Source organism: Triplophysa rosa, linkage group LG4 (assembly GCF_024868665.1).
Source record: "Triplophysa rosa linkage group LG4, Trosa_1v2, whole genome shotgun sequence".
In the NCBI taxonomy this organism is placed as follows: domain Eukaryota; kingdom Metazoa; phylum Chordata; class Actinopteri; order Cypriniformes; family Nemacheilidae; genus Triplophysa; species Triplophysa rosa.
Genome location: NC_079893.1, coordinates 31,133,432 through 31,154,526, shown reverse-complemented (window position 1 = coordinate 31,154,526; position 21,095 = coordinate 31,133,432). Strand labels below are relative to the sequence as shown.

Here is a 21,095-nt window from a genome sequence, read left to right as displayed (position 1 = left end):
AAGATGACATATAGACTCTGAATTATTTATCTCAACAATCTATTGTCTTATTATTTCATTTATTTGTAAAACTTCAGTCTCTATTGAGTTAAAGCAGGTGAACATGAGCTCATTCAGTGTTTATGAGGATCATCATAGTGTGAAATGATCACGTGACACACTGTCAGAGGTTTGTGTAATGACTCATAATAACCAGCAGTGAGAGTGAAACACACATGATGTTGATTTGAGCTGAAGTTTTACTGTTAGAATGTGTTAGTCATGATTTCTCTCAGTGTTTGAGCTCATATACAGATGTAGTATATTAGTCCTCACACTGACCAGTGAACACACAACATTCATATCATACAATAGACTTTAATGACCCACATCACACCTGAAATAACATCAAATATATGATTCTAGTTCAAACACATGATAAATCAGCTCATTATCAATAGAATATAAATGATGTGTATGAAACACTTGGATCACGTCAAATTTATCCACAAATCTGAGATGAGATGTTTTTATAACAAGATCGTTGTCAGTATCTGCCCTCTGCACAAAGATAAAGTACATGTGAAACATCAGAATATTCAGAGAGGTGTGAACAGCTCAAGACGGATGTCACACAGTCATTTTAGCATCTATAAACACACTTTACACTGCTGCACTTTACTATGTCAATGTGACGGTTTAACTGACTGATATTTAAGAGGTTTCATGAGATATACAGTATGTGCATAATGGTGTTGTGTCTAGTTCATGTTTGCAGTGGAAACTTATATTCTACAAGTGTCATTTCATGGTTTATTCTTCCTGTTTTAATCACACCTCACTGAAGCTCTTCACACATACTGAATGTGTTATTTAGATGCTGCACACCTGCGATGTTAAAGAATACAGTAGAGATGAATAAACACAATCAAAGATGATGGACTGGTAAGAATAAACCTGTCGCGCTTCTCACTGTTGGTCATGTCATTAGTAGCTTCGTATGGCTATTTGTAATCTGTTGCCATTGAAAGTTGCATCATGTGCAACAGTGTGTATGTGATATCAATAGCACAGATGTGTTCACACATGCATATCCTTCATAGCGTCATGTTTCTTAAGTGTGTTAGACTGACCTGTTGCATGAAGATGCAATGCTTTGAAAAACTGTCTTAAAAAAGCAAGTCCTGTGTGTGTGTGTGTGTTGTTGGTTCTGTACCCTTCAGAATCTCACATGACCGCCTCAGTCATTTCATCCTGTTTCTCTGTGGGTTGAGTTTAGTGATATATTTAAAACAGTCTTTACATTAAGATTTCCATAAAGAAACTAGAACACAAGACAATTAAACTTACCTTAAACTTCAGAAAATCACAAGAGCTGAATAATAAATAAAACAAAGTACAAACGTGCAATGATAATGTCCAAACAATAAACTACATGACTACAAGAGTGTTTATTAATTTACACAAAAAATACTTATTAATTAATATCAGACATTTGTCTTTGTTCTCTCTCTCTCTCTCTCTCTCTCTCTCTCTCTCTCTCTCTCTCTCTCTCTGTTTATTTGGCAGGTCGTAGGTGCATACCGCCACCTACTGTACCGGGATATGCAACTTCAGCGCTTAATATACTTTTCAAAAAACCCGCTTTATTCTATCTATGATATAGCCCCGAAAGAGTTCTTTACTACACTCCCATATTTTCTAACCCATCCCCAAAATCCCTTTCAAACTCCATTCTTGTCCCAACTCATATATCTTTCCTTTAAACATTTCCCTTTCTGAGTTATATTTTTTACACATCATTATGACATGCTCCACATTTTCTGGAACATTACAGGCATCGTATTTATCTGACGTGCACTTTCCAATTAAAAACATGGTTGATTTTAACCCAGTGTGTCCTAATCTTAATCTTGATAAAATCACTTCTTCTCTTCTTCATTTCCCTTTAAATGCCTTGACCTTGATCGACTTTTGTATATTATAATAGTATCTCCCGTTGTTATCTATATCCCATTTTCATTGCCATGTTTCTCTTACTGCTGTTTTTATTAATCACTTGGACTCACCTTCCCAAATGGGATTTTCACAATTTCCTCATTCTTTATTTTAAGTGCATTTTTCGCAATCAAATCTGCTATCGCATTGCCCTCTACACACCAACATGAGCTGACCCAACAAAATTGTACATTAATTCTAAGTCTTAATGGCTGCCAACGCAAGAAATATAAAGTGTTTCAAAATAAAAGTCCCATCTTTGTAACAGGAATGGAACAGCCCTTTATACATCTTCTAAAAATCAAAAATACAAAAATCTCAGTTGAACAAAATTTCAGAGTTTAAGTCGTGTACAATTGGGTCTCCTACAAGCCTAGTGTGATCTGACATCTTAAATAATTGTGTATCATCACGCACATCATTCATATAAAAACAATAATCAAGAAACATCTTCAGATTGACATTGTTTAAATCTTCCACAAGATGGCGCTTGCAGATCGATGTCTTTCTAAATTTGCAAGTGGCAATCAAGCTTTGAAATGTAAGTCATTTTTTCAATATGTATTATATTGACTCACCATTAAAAGTTAAATACTGATATATTCTAATATAATGAAAATGAACATATTTTTGTAACTCAACTGGGATGTGCTATCACAACAGTGACATCGCTTTTTGGCAACAAAATTTGACTGGCATGAAAACATTGTGCATATAGAAATATTTTCAGAATATTACATTCTTCAACAGGTTAAGCGTTTTGATGAAGATTTGTTCACCACTGAGTTTTGAAAGATGATGTGCTACAAGAAAATATATGTTTTCTTAAACTGAAAGTTACACAGATCAATCTGGATCTCTCTTCTGGATCACACTTGTTGATGATGTGAATGTTGTGTGTGTGATATGTGCAGTTGTGTGTTTAAGAATCACTTTAACAGTCGTCTGTGAGTTCAGCACCACGGACAGCAGCAGTCAGTCAGAACTCTTACTAATATTCACCTCTAGATGGCGCCACAACATTCATTCACATCATCACATCTGTGTGTGTTTAGTGTGTGTGCTTCTGTAAAGATTCATAAGTGAACACATATTATTATTATTAACACAAATCATAAAAGAGAAATCACACATTTAAACTCTATTTAAAAATACACTGTCCAAATTTAAGCAAATGTAAAAACAAATCCAGTGACCAGTAACCAGCTCATGCAGAGAGAGAAGAGGCTTGTGGAAACTTTTGAGGCTATTTTTGAAACCGTAAACCATTTCCTGTTTTTAATCACACCTTCATCTGACTCTCATGTTTATTTGTTACAAGAAAAACAACCGTGACATCTGCCTTATATGATCACAAGAATATAAACAGCAAGTGAAAGAAAAGCAAGAATTCATCTTTCACTTTAATAATTCATCACCAACAGGGATTTGATTTAGAAAGTTGTTTTTTTGGTGCTTTTGATTAAAACAGTATAATATATAATGTAATATTAGGGATGTAACAATATCAAAATCTCACTGTACGATAATTCCGAGGTACGATATTTATTGCAATATTTAAAATGACAAATGATGACTGGGAAAGGTGCCCAAGCATCCTCTTTTCTTTATCCTCTAATTATAACTGTTGTTTAGAGGTATGAGTTATAGTATGAGATTGGTCAAATGACCTAAAAATCCCTTTTAAAATCAAACAATTGCACCAGATGGACCTTGCCAAATGTAACATCTATTATTTTTTCTAACTTTCTCTATGTTAGGCCCGGAAGACCTATTGATTCATACAGTCTTGTGACCACGATAATATTGAGACGATTTTGCTATTGCAATAACACGATACAGATAATATTGTTACATCCCTATGTAATATGATGAGATTTTAACAGCAAAAATTGCATTTGTAATTTTAAAGGCATGAAAATAAATATATAAACAACATAAGTTCTCAATAAGTCTGAAGCTCATATGTCAAAGAGTTCTGAGGTTTTCAAGAGCTAAAAAAGTTATTCAAATCTTAGAAAAGTGTTTTAACAGTTCTGTTCCAATGTTATGAGGTTTAACTGGCTGTTTAAGAGCAGATATTTAGGAGGTTCTAAAAAATGTAGCAAAAGACACTGTGACTTGTTTATATTTGCAGTGGGACAGGTGAAAATAAACGTTTAAATGATGTTTGTGTTATTCGAGTCTTGTGTTGTGTCTGACAGTGGTGTAAATCTCTTCCTTACTGAAGGCGACTGAAACATCAGTGACAGAATCTTCACGCTTGTGGAAACGGACAGCAGAGTACAGAACATCATCAGAGGAGGGGATTGTGGGTAATGATCCAGGATCTGGGAGAGAATTAAAAAAAAAACGTAATTGTATATTTATTACATTTTATGTGTGTGTGTGTGTGTGTGTGTGTGTGTATGCGTGCGTGTTTGTGTGTATGTCTGCGTCCGTGTGTGTGTGTGTGTCTGCGTCCGTGCGTGTGTATGTGTGTGTGTGTGTGTGTGTAATCATCACCTGGTGTCTTGTTGTGTTTGAATTTACAAACAATAAAAGTGATTCCTCCAATCAGCAGCAGAATCACACAGACAAACACTATAATGACGATCATCATCATCACTGAGGAATCTGAAACTAAACAAAATAATAACTATATACAGATACAAATACATTACATATTTACATTATACATTTTTACACATTTCTATTGATTAGTATTCATATCCAATTTACACATTTAATATTTGACATATTTCTTTGAGCATTGCACTAGCAGCACAAGAGTTGTGAGTTTGATTCCAAGAAAACATAATAATGATTAAAAACATGAACCTTAAAAACGTTGTAAATCTCTTTGAATAAAAGTGTCGGCCAAAATGTAAACATGAATGTACAATACAAACTCAATTAATGTTCAATAATATTTCACAATTAGTATCTGTTGTTCTGTTCATGGTAATATTTGTGGATGTTTTTAGTCCACAAGTGAAGTTGTGGAGGCACACATGTGATGTGTTAAATACAGGAATATTTCCAGTGTTTGCTTAAAAAATGTCTCTTTAACACTGAATGATGAGTTATTAATGTAGTTTTATAAAACAATAGTTTTTCTTGAGCAGACTGCACATAACCTCTGTTCTTATGTGTATTTCTCTCTGTTCATGTGGTCTCACTGTTGGTTTCCTGAATGTGTTTGTTAAACCTTCACACCTCAAATAAATTTACATGCTGAACCTTCAACTATTTTCTGTGGTCGGAAAAAACATGTCAGTTCATCACACAAACAGCGTTTCTCAGACACACTGTGACATAATGAACACACTTTATATAAAGCTATCACTACTCTAAGATTGCTCTTTACAAATACTGAAATAATCTGATTATTGGTCATCAATTATTTTCTGAATATTATTTGAGGGCAGTGGAGGTCACAGGTCACAGACAGAAATGATCATTATTAATAACTCCAGGTGTATGTAACAATAAAGAGTTGTCCACTGCATGAGTTCAGATTCATTTTCAGTGTTTAACAGACCAGACATTATTTAACTTTATTTTAAATCAATAATGATGCATTTGACCGACACTTTCATCCATCACAAAAACAATTTCATTATGTGTGTTTTCTGGTAATCAAACTGCTAACCCAGAAAGCAAAATAATTAATTTATCGTTGAATTAATGTTGAGAATAAGCAATGTAACATTTATTCAACATGAAATCAATGATCTTTGCTATCTGAAAATGAAATGATTTATATGTTGAGCTACAGGAACCCCGAAAATCACAATAACCACAAAACTCAAGAGCTTCTCTTTCATCATCAATTGAAACGATTATATAAAATATTTAATAGTTTAACTTTTGTCACTCACTGCAGGACAACAACACGTAAAGACACTGATGCTTTTAATTTCAAAATTATTCACAAAATGATAAACTGATCTGTAATCTACTGATCTACATTTAAAGCATGAATGCAAACAGTTCAGTCTGATAGTTTATGCGCAATTATAGATTATAACATAAACACTTTCAGTAAAATAATGTAATATTAATTCCCCAGAATAACAAATTATTCAAACACATCTGTGAGAGAGATGGCCAAATGAAAGTGCTTGTCTGTCTAAAAATGATGAAGTAAAGAACTGAACTTCTCTGACCTCTGGTGACGTTTAGATGCACTTTAGTGATGATGTGAGATCCACACCAGTATATCCCAGAATGCTCTTCTCTCAGATGACTGATGTTTACAGTAAAGACTCCAGTAGATGTTTCATCACTTAAAGAGAATCCATCATCTCTGATCCACTGGAATGAAACTCCATCATTGACACACATTGAGACTTCATGTGCTTTACAGAAGACTTTCTGATATTCAGCGTGATGTTTGCACTCCATTGACATGTTGTCTCCTTCACGCTTATTCAAGAGAAGCTCTTTAAAGAAGAAATCATCAAGATTCACATTCAAACAAAGTCCCTTTTTAGATGGATTATTAGTGACAATGTGTCTCACCCGGTTTGATGAGAATAATGAGATGAGTGTAAAGATAAATCACGTCTGTTTCTAATGTCACTGCACAGCAGTATTTCCCAGCATCCTCTGCTGTCAGTCCAGTGATGTTCACACTAAACACACTTGCTGTCATGTCATCATTCACACTCCATCTGTTCATCTCCATGAGAGTCTTCTCATCTCTTCAACTCTTCAACAGTTTTTTGGACTTTGATTTATAGATGGGATCATAAGGACAGATGATGTGAGCAGATCCTCCTTCATCTCCAAACACTGGAGGCACTTCACACACACACATGACATTGATTTGTGAATATTTATAGTGATTAAAAGACAATGACAAGAAATGAAGAGAGAATGTTCTCACTGCTGAGTTTGAGTTGAACTTTAGTGGTGAGAGAGATGAAAGTGAAATCTGTGCGACTGGTTTCTGCTCCACACCAGTAAACTCCAGCATCTCTCACTGTCACATCACTGATGATCACAGTAAAAACACTTTTATCAGAGAAATCATTTACTTTCACTTCAGATCTGATGACGCTTTGACAGATGTGATTTTCATCCTCTTTACAGAAGACTTTTGGACTGAATTGATGTTCCTCTGGGATCTGACAGGTAATATTGACTTCATCACCAACAGAAACAGATTTATTCACCCACCAATGAGACAAAACTGTATCTATAAGACATGAAATAACACATGTTAAAATCTACCTGATATTTGAATTGAAGAAAAGTCAGTAAATGATCTCAAGCTTCTCACCGTCTTTAATGTGGAGCTGGACTTGAGTGAATGTGTCAGTATATTGAGATGGATTCACTCCACACCTGTATGTTCCAGCATGTCCAGCGTTCAGCTCTCTAAAATACACCATCAAGACTCCTGCTCTGGTGTCATCATACACACAAACATCTCCATTGTCCATCCACTGATCCTGAACTGATGGAGACTTCCTCTCACAACATCCATCTGATTCTTTACTCACATATTTTGTGTTGCTTTTGTATTGATGGTGATGACACTTGAAGATGATTCCACCTGCTGAGTATCCGCTCGCTGTGACCACACCCACTTTACCTGTCAATCACAAACATCACATATGAATGAATCAGTGTCTTCATCAAATATTACAGCAGCAAACACAGACTGTGTGAATTTACATCAGATGTTATTGAGAGTTTCTTCTACTCACTCATAATGTGAAGATGAACAGCAGTAAAAATCCAGTAGGTGTAGGTGTATCTGTAAAGCCAAACTCCACATAAATAAACTCCTGCATCTTCTGATCTCACATCAGTCATTCTTACACTCAAGAGATTATTATCTCTATCATCAGATATGTGGAATTTTCCTTTCTGATTTTGTATGGCAGTGGTGTAGATTATCTCATCAATTGATTTTTTTCCTTCTTTATATATGATCTTGACATCAGTTTTATAATGTTGTGAATATTGACATCTGAAGTTTGCAGTTTGTCCAGTATTCACCATCACTCTCCGTGACTCCCCACAACATGAATCTGTCAATCACACATGAAGACATTTATTTCACAATCATCAGTAGCTTTGACATGATCAGCAGATACTTCACTCATGTTTATAATAACTCACCTTCTTTCACTTTCAGACTCATATCAATAGACCAGTGACCATCAACACCAATCCGGTATGTTCCAGAATCCTGTGTGTTCACATCTCTCATGAAGATCATGAAATATCCTTTTTCATCACTAAACAGAGTGAATCTGTTCCATTTAATCCAATTTATAATCATGTATTATTTTCTCGTTGCTTCTTATTATAGATATTGTTTATAGCCAGTGTGCCAAGGTTTGTGTGAATCCACAAGAACACTTCCTCCAGAATATCCAATCACATCGAAGCATCTCACAGCACCTGTCAATCAGATTGATAGTGTCAGAAAGCTGATCTAGTCCTTTCATTTGTGTGTCCAGTGATATAAATGAGTGAAATAAGTGTATGATGACATGATGAGAAAGAGAAAAGTTGTGACCTGAGATGATGAAGAAAGTGAAGATGAGGAGGATGTTCATTGTGACTTGAGTTCAGCTTCACAGCAGCTCTGTTGATCTTCTTGATGCTGAATGTTGTCTGTGTGTCTCTACATGTGACTGCTTGACTTTCTTCCTCTTTCTTCAGCTCTTATCAGTGATCATCAGCTTTATGGCCCCGCCCACTATCACCAGTCACTCAACACGTCATTCATCACACTCACACAGCGCCCTCTAGTGGACATCACTCTTACACACACACACACTCATTAAAGTTTATTAGTTTGTCATTTTTGTATTATTGTTCACGTGTTTTGGACTGTACAGACATGTTTTAGCCATAAAACGTGATGCTACTATCCACGTGCTTCACAATCAGACGTTAAGGTGACACTCAGACTTTATATCATTTATCTTAACAAACTATATTGTCTTATTTATTATATCACTTATAAGAAAAACTTCATAGAGTTCCAGTAGTTGACCATGAGCTCATTCAGTGTTTATGAGGAGATCATTATAGTGTGAAATGATCACGTGACACACTGTCAGAGGTTTGTGTAATGACTCATAATAACCAGCAGGGGGAGTGAAACACACATGATGTTGATTTGAGCTGAAGTTTTACTGTTAGAATGTGTTAGTCATGATTTCTCTCAGTGTTTGAGCTCATATACAGATGTAGTATATTAGTCCTCACACTGACCAGTAAACACACAACATTCATATCATACAATAGACTTTAATGACACACATCATACCTGAAATAAAAAATACTGTTTATTAATGAAATATATGAGTATCTTACAAACACATGAAAAATCAGCTCATTCTCAACAGAACATGAATGAAGTGAATTTGAAAACAACTTTAGTAAATTAATACGCAAAACTGGGATGTGTGTCAGGGAGCTTCGGTTTGCTTATTTTTCTGATGAATCCTAAATTCAACAGCAGAATTATTGTTTTCATCAGCAGCAGAACACTCACAGAAGTGATGATGAGGATGATGAAGAGAGCTGAAACTAAAACAATCACACACAAACATGGAATTACATAAACGTCATTTCATCAACATGCTTTAGTCAACTCAATATTTGAAAAAAAGTGGAATGATGTTTAAACTGAATATTTACAGAGATTATGTTTTTCATCAGGTTTGTACCTCACGGATGATTAATTCTGTTCTCATCTGTCATTATATTCACACAATATTTATTACTTGTGGAAAATGGTCTATTGAACGTATGTCTCCTGCTTTACTTTTCTTCTCAATCTGATCATTTATCTCTAGTCATTTTGTGTCATTTGTGGTTTCCTGAGAAACTGCTGACAGTCAAACTAATCTCAGACTTCATCTGTGGTTCAGAGCTGCTCTGAGAATATGACCCGCTTTCTCACTCAAACACTTCACGTACAAACCAACACGGCTTCTTCTAAAATTATATTTATTATTTCCATATTATTTGTGAGATCATCTAGAAATGATAGAAGTCTTGCATTCTTTCGAAATTGTCAATGTTGTAAATTGAAATGCTTTTCTTTGGTCTTTTCTGAAATGTATATATGTAAAAGTCTAATGAAAATCACAATTTCAGAAAAGTACTCATTAAAATCCAACATACTTCATCTTTGACATGCTGTCTAACCTAGTCTCGCCTAGCCAGATCTTCATTATGAAGGTCTGGAATGTATTGCCGCTTTCTATGGCCAAGGCCCGCCCAAGAGGCCATATGACTGACAGGTAAAGAAACCAATCATGTTTGGTTTTGTGCCGCGTCATGTTTAGAGGCGTGGAAATGTCCCCACAGAAACAGACTTGTGTACATTCACAAACGTGTCAAAAGTTAACAGAAACAACAATGATTATACGTTTATGCCGTGAACCTCGCATACTTTTGAGAATTAAGCGTTTAGTCGATCGTGATGAACTCTTATAGCAACTGTTGTAAACACGACGGCTTACTTCTTACATCAGACGGCTTCGTGTTGTTTCCAGGCGGACCGTTAAAAAACGTGACACGCACATCTCCCGGAAATCCTGTCAAATTCAACCAATCAGATGACGACTTCGAACGTGCTGAAGTGTGTCCAGAAAAGTGTGCCTTATGCATCAGACGTTCAGCCAACGGTCCGTCGGCGTGACGTCTGAGGCTGAGACTACTGTACATGTGACCCGCACCGCTGGTTGAACATACATTTGTTTTCTATGTTTTACTCTTTGGTAACCAATGATGTTAAAGAAACCTGAAAAATCCTCTCATAATATTCTCACCCTCATGACATCACAAGTATGACTTTACTTACACTATGAAATAATTGTATATAAAAAACTTTTTAGACTCAGTTATATTGTTGGCTTGATGCAAATGAAATGAACTTCTCTCACCTCTGGTGACGTTTAGATGCACTTTAGTGATGATGTGAGATCCACACCAGTATATCCCAGAATGCTCTTCTCTCAGATGACTGATGTTTACAGTAAAGACTCCAGTAGATGTTTCATCACTTAAAGAGAATCCATCATCTCTGATCCACTGGAATGAAACTCCATCATTGACACACATTGAGACTTCATGTGCTTTACAGAAGACTTTCTGATATTCAGCGTGATGTTTGCACTCCATTGACATGTTGTCTCCTTCACGCTTATTCAAGAGAAGCTCTTTAAAGAAGAAATCATCAAGAGTCACATTCAAACAAAGTCCCTTTTTAGATGGATTATTAGTGACAATGTGTCTCACCCTGTTTGATGAGAATAATGAGATGAGTGTAAAGATAAATCACGTCTGTTTCTAATGTCACTGCACAGCAGTATTTCCCAGCATCCTCTGCTGTCAGTCCAGTGATGTTCACACTAAACACACTTGCTGTCATGTCATCATTCACACTCCATCTGTTCATCTCCATGAGAGTCTTTTCATCTCTACAACTCTTCAACAGTTTTTTGGACTTTGATTTATAGATGGGATCATAAGGACAGATGACGTGAGCAGATCCTCCTTCATCTCCAAACACTGGAGGCACTTCGCACACACGCACGCACGCACGCACGCACGCACGCACGCACACACACACACACAGAAACATCATCAGTCATCAGTACAAACACAGACTGTGTGAATTTACATCAGATGTTATTGAGAGTTTCTTCTACTCACTCATAATGTGAAGATGAACAGCAGTAAGAATGGAGTAACTGTAGGAGGTTTTGTTGAGATAAACTCCACATAAATAAACTCCTGCATCTTCTGATCTCACATCAGTTATTCTCACACTCAAGAGATCGATTTGTGTGTCATCGTGAATGTTCATTCTTTCCTTTTTTGTCTTTACATTAGTGGTGGAAATAAATGTCTCAATCATTTCATTTCCCTTTTTAAATATCATCTTCTCATTAGTTTTATAATCTTGTGAATATTGACATGTGAAGTTTGCAGTTTGTCCAGTATTCACCATCACTCTCTGTGACGCCCCACAACATGAATCTGTCAATCACACATGAAGACATTTATTTCACAATCATCAGTAGCTTTGACATGATCAGCAGATACTTCACTCATGTTTATAATAACTCACCTTCTGTCACTTTCAGACTCATTTTAGTGGACCATTTGTCTTCAACCCCAATCCGGTATGTTCCAGAATCCTGTGTGTTGAGATCTCTGATGAAGATCATCAAGTGTCCGTTTTCTGTGCAGAACAGTGTGAATCTTCTCTCTTTAATCCATTTACGACTGTCCTCATTTTTTATTAGGATATTCCATTTATTATTCTGCCATGTATATAGATATTGTTTAACATCAGTATACCAAGGTTTGTGTGAATCCACAAGAACACTTCCTCCAGAATATCCAATCACATCGAAGCATCTCACAGCACCTGTCAATCAGATTGATAGTGTCAGAAAGCTGATCTAGTCCTTTCATTTGTGTGTCCAGTGATATAAATGAGTGAAATAAGTGTATGATGACATGATGAGAAAGAGAAAAGTTGTGACCTGAGATGATGAAGAAAGTGAAGATGAGGAGGATGTTCATTGTGACTTGAGTTCAGCTTCACAGCAGCTCTGTTGATCTTCTTGATGCTGAATGTTGTCTGTGTGTCTCTACATGTGACTGCTTGACTTTCTTCCTCTTTCTTCAGCTCTTATCAGTGATCATCAGCTTTACTGGCCCCGCCCACTATCACTAGTCACTCAACACGTCATTCATCACACTCAAACAGCGCCCTCTAGCTGCGAATACGATTAACTTCTTTTACAAATGGATATTCTCGTATATTAAATGTAAAAAAGTTTGAGACAAAACACTCATTGACAGAATTTATGGCACTGTAGTTTACTGCTGATTTTTGTATTCCAAGATTTTAACAAAAATATTAAAGAGCTCCTGCATTTATCATCCATGACATTGTTATGTTCCGATATTTAAAATCATAGCGTTGGATAAACTCACATATTTCCTGATGTTTTTTAAAGATATTGTATTCACAGTTTTTATTCACAGTAAGAGCTTAGTAATAAAACAAAGTCAAAAGTGCACATCAAGTTACGTTCTATACGACTTGTATTACCATTAAAATTACACAAAATACTCAAAATAATAACAGACTGCTGCTTGCCTGCAAAAAAATCTTTACAGTGACAATAGTTAAATATTCCACTAGAGGGCGTTTATAGATTGGGGCATCAGGAAATGTGCAATCAAGTTAGATTAATTAGATTTTAGATTAATATTAAACATTTTAAACACTAAAATGTTCTGAACACAAAAACACAAATGCTAGCAACACATTAACATTTCTGTGTGTGAGTGTGTGTGTGTGTGTGTGTGTGTGTGCGTGTGTGTGTGCGTGTGTGTGTGTGTGAGTTCAGCACCACGGACAGCAGCAGTCAGTCAGAACTCTTACTAATATTCACCTCTAGATGGCGCCACAAGCTGTGAACACACCTCCGGTGACTCTGCCGCTGTGTGTCACCAGTCTCTTGCTACGAGGTGGTTAGAAGGCGTTGCTAGCTTTGGTTTCTCAAGTAACAGTTATAAACAAGCACTGCAGTAACTGACAAGAGACGGATGATGTGCGCTCTGCTGCTTTACTCCTATTGGTTGTTGCTCCCTAAAGTTTCTCTTGCATATCGTTGAGCAATTCTCAACTAGACACGCCCATTTCCTGACACTAACGGTCACTGTTGCTCGTGTCGCCGGATGTCGCTAAGCTACTGTTGAAATGAAAGTGTGGGTAATTGAGGAAGAGCAGACACAGTTTCAGGAGCATCGGAGGGAATTGTGGGTAATCGAGGAACAGCAGAGACAGTTTCAGGAGCATCCGAGGGGATTGTGGGTAATTGAGGAAGAGCAGACACAGTTTCAGGAGCATCGGAGGGAATTGTGGGTAATTGAGGAAGAGCAGACACAGTTTCAGGAGCATCCGAGGGATTGTGGGTAATTGAGTAATTGCAGAGACAGTTTCAGGAGCATCAGAGGGGATTGTGGGTAATTGAGGAAGAGCAGACACAGTTTCAGGAGCATCCGAGGGATTGTGGGTAATTGAGTAATTGCAGAGACAGTTTCAGGAGCATCGGAGGGAATTGTGGGTAATCGAGGAACAGCAGAGACAGTTTCAGGAGCATCCGAGGGATTGTGGGTAATTGAGTAATTGCAGAGACAGTTTCAGGAGCATCAGAGGGGATTGTGGGTAATTGAGGAACAGCAGAGACAGTATCAGAAGCATCGGAGGGAATTGTGGGTAATCGAGGAGTATAATAATTCAGTAAAATATCACTTATTTCAGTTTATTAAACATAGAATAAAATCATTTTAAGTGAGTGGATAAAAAGACTTTACATTTGCCTTGATGGGTTTTCATGTCTTACAGTAACAGTAACTGTCATCACAGTCTGTGGTTGGTATGATGGTGTTTTATGTCAGAGTTACTCATTTTCTCTAAAAATCAAGTTCACTTCTGTGTAAGAATCTTCAAAATAAGAATGTTCGACTGCGCACTGGTATGTGCCTGAATCCTATCGCTTCAGATCAGTGATGGTGACATTGAAGATTAATGAATCATCTTCTCTGTTCTTCTTAATCTCTCTTCAGGAGTGTCATCGTGTTTCAATGTTTTCTGCTACAGCTGCTGAACGTAACAAACACAGCCACTTCCTATTTCCTCTTCCTCTACATTTCAGGGAGAGAGAGAAGTAAAACATGCTATATTTGTACACACATTACTCACACATCCAAAACAGACATGTCCAAAAACTATACGACAAAGGAAGTTACTTAATTTTTTAAACACCCCATCCATTCATATTTTCAGTGGGTGGGCTTTTCACATGCTAATAAATGTATTCTATATTATTTCGTTACATTCTCCTCTGTAGATGTTGTCTTAAAATACTTGAATTATGTTTTGACACACGAATTTATGGCTACACTGCCCTCTGGTGGACACACGTGGTCATGGTGTCTATAGTAACTGTATTGAGTATCATGACATTTCTAATCATTCGAACATTATACACAGACAACTGGCACACTTCGATTAAATGTATTAATAAGATTTAATATAAAGATTTTATACAACAAGGTACTGAATTTTGCAGATTTACATGAGTTTTACGGTTATTGTTACTATTGTAGTTATTGAATTGAAAGAAACAAGGAACTGTAAGGTAATTCATTCAACTCAGATTTTTCTCATGTGGGTAAATCACACGTACAGCTGGACAACTTCTAGACTGAACCATATAACACAGCAGTGGTGTCCTCTAGTGGTGACTGCAGTGAAGTGAACGTGAGAGCAGAAATTCAGCACCATGGACAGCAGACGAACACAAAACACGTGACCAAAAATCCAACAGGTTCTTCATGATGTGCGATATTACAAGACTTCATCAAATCTTACAGAAGTTGCTGGAAAGGATTTATGTCTGTATGTCAGATTACAGACAACTAATATTGCCAATAACAAATTCAATAACAGCATTTAAAACACTTGAAGAGTATTATAAACAGTGTTGAGAGAAAGGGAACTAAACACTTGCAACACATTCAACATTGCTTACAAATCTATTATATATACATTTAAAAATAACTGTTTTACATAATTAAGATCTAATGATGGACATTTGCTCACAGTTTGCGATCTATCAGAGAGGTTTAACTACTCAGGAGGGTTTATTGGTAAGTGAAGACTGTAGACTACTGTTGTTCTGCTGTCTGTGTTTGCATCAGAATGAAGGTCAGCTTTATCACAAGCATTAAACTGCAGAAAACACAAAACATGAGAAGTTTGTCACAATTCAAGCAAACAGCTGAATGTACGCATTGATTTCACGTTTATTGTTATTAGTATTTGATACCGTCATACTGTCATTACAGAAAGACTTCATGCAACATGTTGTTAAAACAGCATGATGGTAAAACACTGGATGATAAAAACTCACCTCAACTGTGTTTATTAAGCTCAGGTCTGACCCTTAAGAGAAGTCAGAAACATACAAACAAACATTATTAAACAGATTAACAAAATGATGAAGGCATATGCTTACATCTGCCACCCTCAAGCACATTTACTGAAGGCCAGTAGAGGGAGATAAAGCTCGTCGGTCCCCATTCCCATAGCAGGAATAAAAATGACTGTGGTCAAGTCAATGGGCACAATATTTTAGGGGAACTATTCCTTTAAAGGGAATCATGTAGAGGGTGATGTTCAAACAGTCCAATGAAGCATCAGAAAACTGCACAATTAAAATGAAGATATGAACAGAGAATTACCGTGAGTCTGTCGAATGGCCAGTAGAAGCAGGGGAACTCTGACCAGCAGCAAAAATAAAACCTCAGAGATAATCATTACAAAAAAACCTGAAAGTAAGAGAATCTGTTTGATAGCAAATTGGATAAGACGCACGCAAATTTAATAACACCAATTTACATTTTCACATTTTAAAAAATGACAAACTGTAGTTGAAAAATACCTGTTGTTTGTTTAGTTTGTTGGATTTCTGTGAACATTGAAGTTTCCAGTGTTGGAAATGATGGTGATGATGATGGTGATGATGGTGGTGATGATGACATCTGGACAACAAACGTAACTATAACAATAAAGTATTGACTGTAACATGGAGATTTATGGTAAACAAAACAAAACAAAAACGTTCTCATATTTTCTTACGGTAAAAATAAACTTCTGAATGATGCTATGGAATGATACATTTCACACATTCTCTACATAAAGCATACATTTCCTGACACACAAACTCAGATACAAATGCTTGAAAAATTTAAGTCATAAAATAACCATGTAGGCAGTGACGGATTCAGACAAACTAAATTAATCATATATCTTCTATCCTGACATGTCTACTGTACACTGGTTACTGATTCAGTTCACTGTCACTGCCCCTAGTGGCTGTGGGTTGCATGTACAATTAAAGTGTGCAAAACAATCTAGATTTGAACTGAAGTCAGCACATTATTCTGTTCAGTGGTGTGCTGTAGGCTTCAGTCCCTGATGCATCACGCAGTTTTCTGCTGTAAATAAATGTTTTCTTGTGAAAGTCTTCAATGTAAAACAGGTGTCCTCATCAGTGACAGTGATGTGTACTCGTGTGATGAAGATCTTGTGTCTGTGATCATCAGTCTGAAGTGCACACCAGTATTCTGCTGATCTGTGATCAGTCACATTAAGAGAACACCATGATCTCTGTCTCGTGTCTGTCTCACAAACTGTAGTGTAATGTTCAGTCAGCTGATCATTATCACAAAATAAACCATTTCACAGTGATTCAAGATCCTCCTGTACTGAGATTTAACCACATGTTATCAGCACAATTAATCTGAACAACAAAAAACAATCCAATAAAAACTTATTAGAAGGATGAAAAACTTTATATGTTCAGTGGTGGTGATTCATCTTATGAGTCTTCATGTGTTACAGAACTACGGTCATGTTTGATATGATGATGTTTTCATGAGTCTCAGAGCATCAGAGTTACTCACCTTCTCTAACATTCAGCTTCACTTCAGTGTAGATATCTGTCCACCCGACTATATCAACTACACAATAGTATGTGTCTGAATCATGTTCATTCAGATCAGTGATGGTGACATTGAAGACTGATGCTGTTGTGTCATCATACAGAGAGAATCTTTTATCTTTAATATCAGTCTTGATGACGTCAAAACACCATCCAGGCCTTGGTATAACTGGCTTCTGACCTTTACAAAAATATTTCTCATTACTTGTATATCCTCTGTCATATGGACATGTGATGGTGACTGCTCCTCCTGTATATCCCATCACAGTGAAGCTCAGAGCTCCTGACAGAACAAAGAGTTGAAGATTCATGATTCATCTCTGAAGATAATGTCAAAAGACGTTTGATCTTCTGTGATCAGAGAACATGGACAGATTCTTACCAGAAATCATCAGCAGTGTGAAAGTCAACGGCATCTTCATTCTTCTCGCGTATTCAATCATCTTCTCTGGTCTTCTTCATCTGAAGCTGTTCAGGAGTATCAGTGGGTTTCAATGTTTTCTGCTACAGCTGCTGAAAGTGACAAACATGCCCACTTCTCATTTGTACTTCCTCTGTATCTGTCAAAACCGCTGAAACAGAGTGAGAAGAAGCTTCAGAGGCGAGTAACTGATGGGTCTGTGTGTGAGCTGCTCTCAAACTCTTGATCATTTGCACATGACACAAAGTTCATCATCATATACATCACAATTATCTCAACTCAACACAAATCAACAACTTTCTCAAATGAGTGTGTCCTCAATATAATACCATAATGTGAATGTAACATGTCCAGAAGAAAATATTCATTTGGGGAAAGTTCACAGAAACGGAAGAGACCATTGCTTCTAAAAACACTAAATCAGGAAATGAGTCCGTACATGACTCTGTTTATGGAAATAGTTTGAACACGTGGTTTAAAAGCAGTCCCTTCTGAAGCTTAATAACCCACATTCTCTGCCATTTAGACATACAGTAAATGTACAATAAATGAAGTAAAATTTGTTTACTGGTATAGTAAAGTGTATTTTTAATGTAAGTTTCTCGTTGAATTTTGTAATGAGCCACAGGACTGACTGAAGACTCGACCTGGACTGAATAATCCAGACATCTGAATAATTCAACATAAACTGTAAACATTCAACAATTTCAACAGATTTCAAACAAATAAACTAAATGAAGACATAAAAATAATTAACATGAGGTGTTTATTATAAAATAGTCAACACACAAATCTCAACTGTGAAGGACCTGCGGGGCCATTTACAACAATGCGTGACAAACATTTCAACTCTTTCGACGGATGGGAAGACCACAAAACAGGAGAAGCTACAAGTCATTAAACTATGTTTTCCAAATCATAATGGAACTTTGACTTAACACTTCAAGAACTCACAATAAAACATCTACTAACCAAAGTGCATACTTAAAAATATGAACATAAATAACACTTAAACATTCTGTCTTCTCTTATTTTCTGTAAACAGATTTAAATACAATACATCTGACTTAAGTTGTTCGCATCACACCAGCATTTCATTTATTCTTACTAACGCTGCTCACTGTCTGTCCTACTGTCTTCCTCTGATATTTATGTATCTCAATGATTGACAGTAGAATACTGATCCTGATTATTTCTCAATCTGACGGGATCAGAACCGTCATATTTGTTTTGGAAGTTCACCGTTGCGTAATTGAGACCATCAGATATGACACAGCCACTTACGGCTGTTTTACTTCAGCGTAAACAATGTTAGCAGAATCAGAGGGGATTGTGGGTAATTGTGCCGTGGCGTACACAGTGTTAGGAGAATCAGAGGGGATTGTGGGTAATTGTGCCGTGGCGTACAAAGTGTTAGGAGAATCAGTAGTGCAGACTTCATCTCGTCTGATGTCTTTAATCTCGGTGTAATCACAAGATGCTCGAGAAATCTGAACAAATAAAGAGAAAATACAGCTCTGGAGATCTTCTCTTCTCAAAACATTCAAGAATAAAGCAGAAGTTGAACTCACCTGCTCCTTGTTTACTGGACCGGCGTGAGATCTTGTCACTGTGGAATTAGAAATGGCCAAAAAACACATTTAGTCGTTCATCCAGATTGAATGACATCTCACATCTGTACTCATCATATCACATGTGGATGTGTATTCTCTGTCTTAAGTAAATATTTCTAAACATCACTGAATATTTGTATTTCTAGTTGGAGCCAGCAGGAGGCGATCAAACAATCTTCACAGTTTCTCAGATACAGGAACGGTCAACATATTGTGGTTTAAAGCAGAATGAGAGTGTTCACCTGCAGTCTGATGTCTCTTCCAGAGAATCACTGTCAGCATCAACAGGCCAGTGATGATCAGAACCAGAACCACAGACAAACTCATGATCAACAAAGAGTCTGAAAATAAACAGACATTCAATATGACAACGTGACTTCAGATAAAAGAAAAACAACAACTGTATGTAAGAACCCGATGTGCACCTGATGATGTCACAGGAGATGCTGACGTGATTGTAGATTGAATTTTTGAGAAAGTTGAGGATGATGATGTCGTGACCAGTGTTGACTGAACTGATGAGAAAGACGATAAGAAGGATGATGATGTTGTTGTTGTTGTTGGTGATGTTTTGTGATCAGTTGTGTCTAAAACAAAGAAAGCACAGTGATGGTTTATGCACCCACGAGAGGTACTACTCTATTCTCGTGTTAAACTGCACAGAACTGCCAACGTCTTTCACACATTATTATTACACCAGGCTGGTTTCCTCATACGCACTGACCCAGAAACAAAACCACAAACTGCTGCTTCTCAGCAAGATAAGACTTTCTAGCAGACTTTAAAATAAAAGAGCGACACTAAATATATATATGAGAACATCATGATCTCTGTCTCGTGTCTGTCTCTCATGAGCACATATATCAGCTCCAGATGTCCTGCAGAGAAACTTCACGTCTGTCCTGTGGGATTGTGGGTATTTACAGCTGATGTTCACAGATCCACCTGAAGGAACTGACAGACTGATGCTCTTCTCACAACAGTCATCTGGTCAAGCACAAGTACAGTTAGTGTGTACAAACAAAGTGTTCGTCTTGATTGTGTTTTTTTAAAGGAAGCATTCATGCAAGAGACTAAACCCATCACTATTTCACATGCATTAATTCATTCACGTGATAAACTGTAGTGTAATGTTCAGTCAGCTGGTCGTTATCACAAAATAAACCATTTCACAGTGATTCAAGATCCTCCTGTACTGAGATTTAACCACATGTTATCAGCACAATTAATCTGAACAACAAAAAACAATCCAATAAAAACTTATTAGAAGGATGAAAAGTCTTAATATGTTCAGTGGTGGTGATTCATCTTATGAGTCTTCATGTGTTACAGAACTACAGTCATGTTTGATATGATGATGTTTTCATGAGTCTCAGAGCATCAGAGTTACTCACCTTCTCTAACATTCAGCTTCACTTCAGTGTAGATATCTGTCCACCCGACTATATCAACTACACAATAGTATGTGTCTGAATCATGTTCATTCAGATCAGTGATGGTGACATTGAAGACTGATGCTGTTGTGTC

General features: G+C 36.7%; 2 protein-coding genes across 5 annotated transcripts; both read right to left on the bottom strand.

Annotated features, from left to right (window-relative positions):
* Positions 1-6,631: 6,631 nt before the first annotated feature.
* Positions 6,632-12,717, bottom strand: LOC130553544 (polymeric immunoglobulin receptor-like). 3 transcript variants are annotated; one of them, XM_057332571.1, is made up of 6 exons: positions 12,495-12,717; positions 12,074-12,376; positions 11,656-11,982; positions 7,247-7,561; positions 6,851-7,162; positions 6,632-6,765 (listed from the first exon to the last, which is right to left on the bottom strand). In XM_057332571.1, exons 1-6 carry the CDS (start codon positions 12,532-12,534, stop codon positions 6,668-6,670), a joined length of 1,395 nt encoding a protein of 464 aa, XP_057188554.1. In that variant the 5' UTR covers positions 12,535-12,717; the 3' UTR covers positions 6,632-6,667. The 3 variants fall into 3 exon arrangements, with proteins under 3 accessions (XP_057188554.1, XP_057188556.1, XP_057188557.1); XM_057332573.1 differs by lacking the exons at positions 6,632-6,765; positions 6,851-7,162; positions 7,247-7,561 and adding exons at positions 8,992-9,519; positions 10,884-11,159; positions 11,239-11,520; XM_057332574.1 differs by lacking the exons at positions 6,632-6,765; positions 6,851-7,162; positions 7,247-7,561 and adding exons at positions 8,992-9,519; positions 10,884-11,159; positions 11,239-11,511.
* Positions 12,718-15,098: 2,381 nt separating this feature from the next.
* Positions 15,099-21,089, bottom strand: LOC130553548 (CMRF35-like molecule 3). 2 transcript variants are annotated; one of them, XM_057332580.1, is made up of 10 exons: positions 20,963-21,089; positions 19,994-20,155; positions 19,811-19,909; positions 19,527-19,564; positions 17,917-18,106; positions 17,497-17,817; positions 16,473-16,589; positions 16,273-16,359; positions 15,942-15,973; positions 15,099-15,760 (listed from the first exon to the last, which is right to left on the bottom strand). In XM_057332580.1, exons 5-10 carry the CDS (start codon positions 17,975-17,977, stop codon positions 15,659-15,661), a joined length of 720 nt encoding a protein of 239 aa, XP_057188563.1. In that variant the 5' UTR covers positions 17,978-18,106; positions 19,527-19,564; positions 19,811-19,909; positions 19,994-20,155; positions 20,963-21,089; the 3' UTR covers positions 15,099-15,658. The 2 variants fall into 2 exon arrangements, with proteins under 2 accessions (XP_057188563.1, XP_057188565.1); XM_057332582.1 differs by lacking the exon at positions 20,963-21,089 and having other exon boundaries at positions 19,994-20,228.
* Positions 21,090-21,095: the final 6 nt, after the last annotated feature.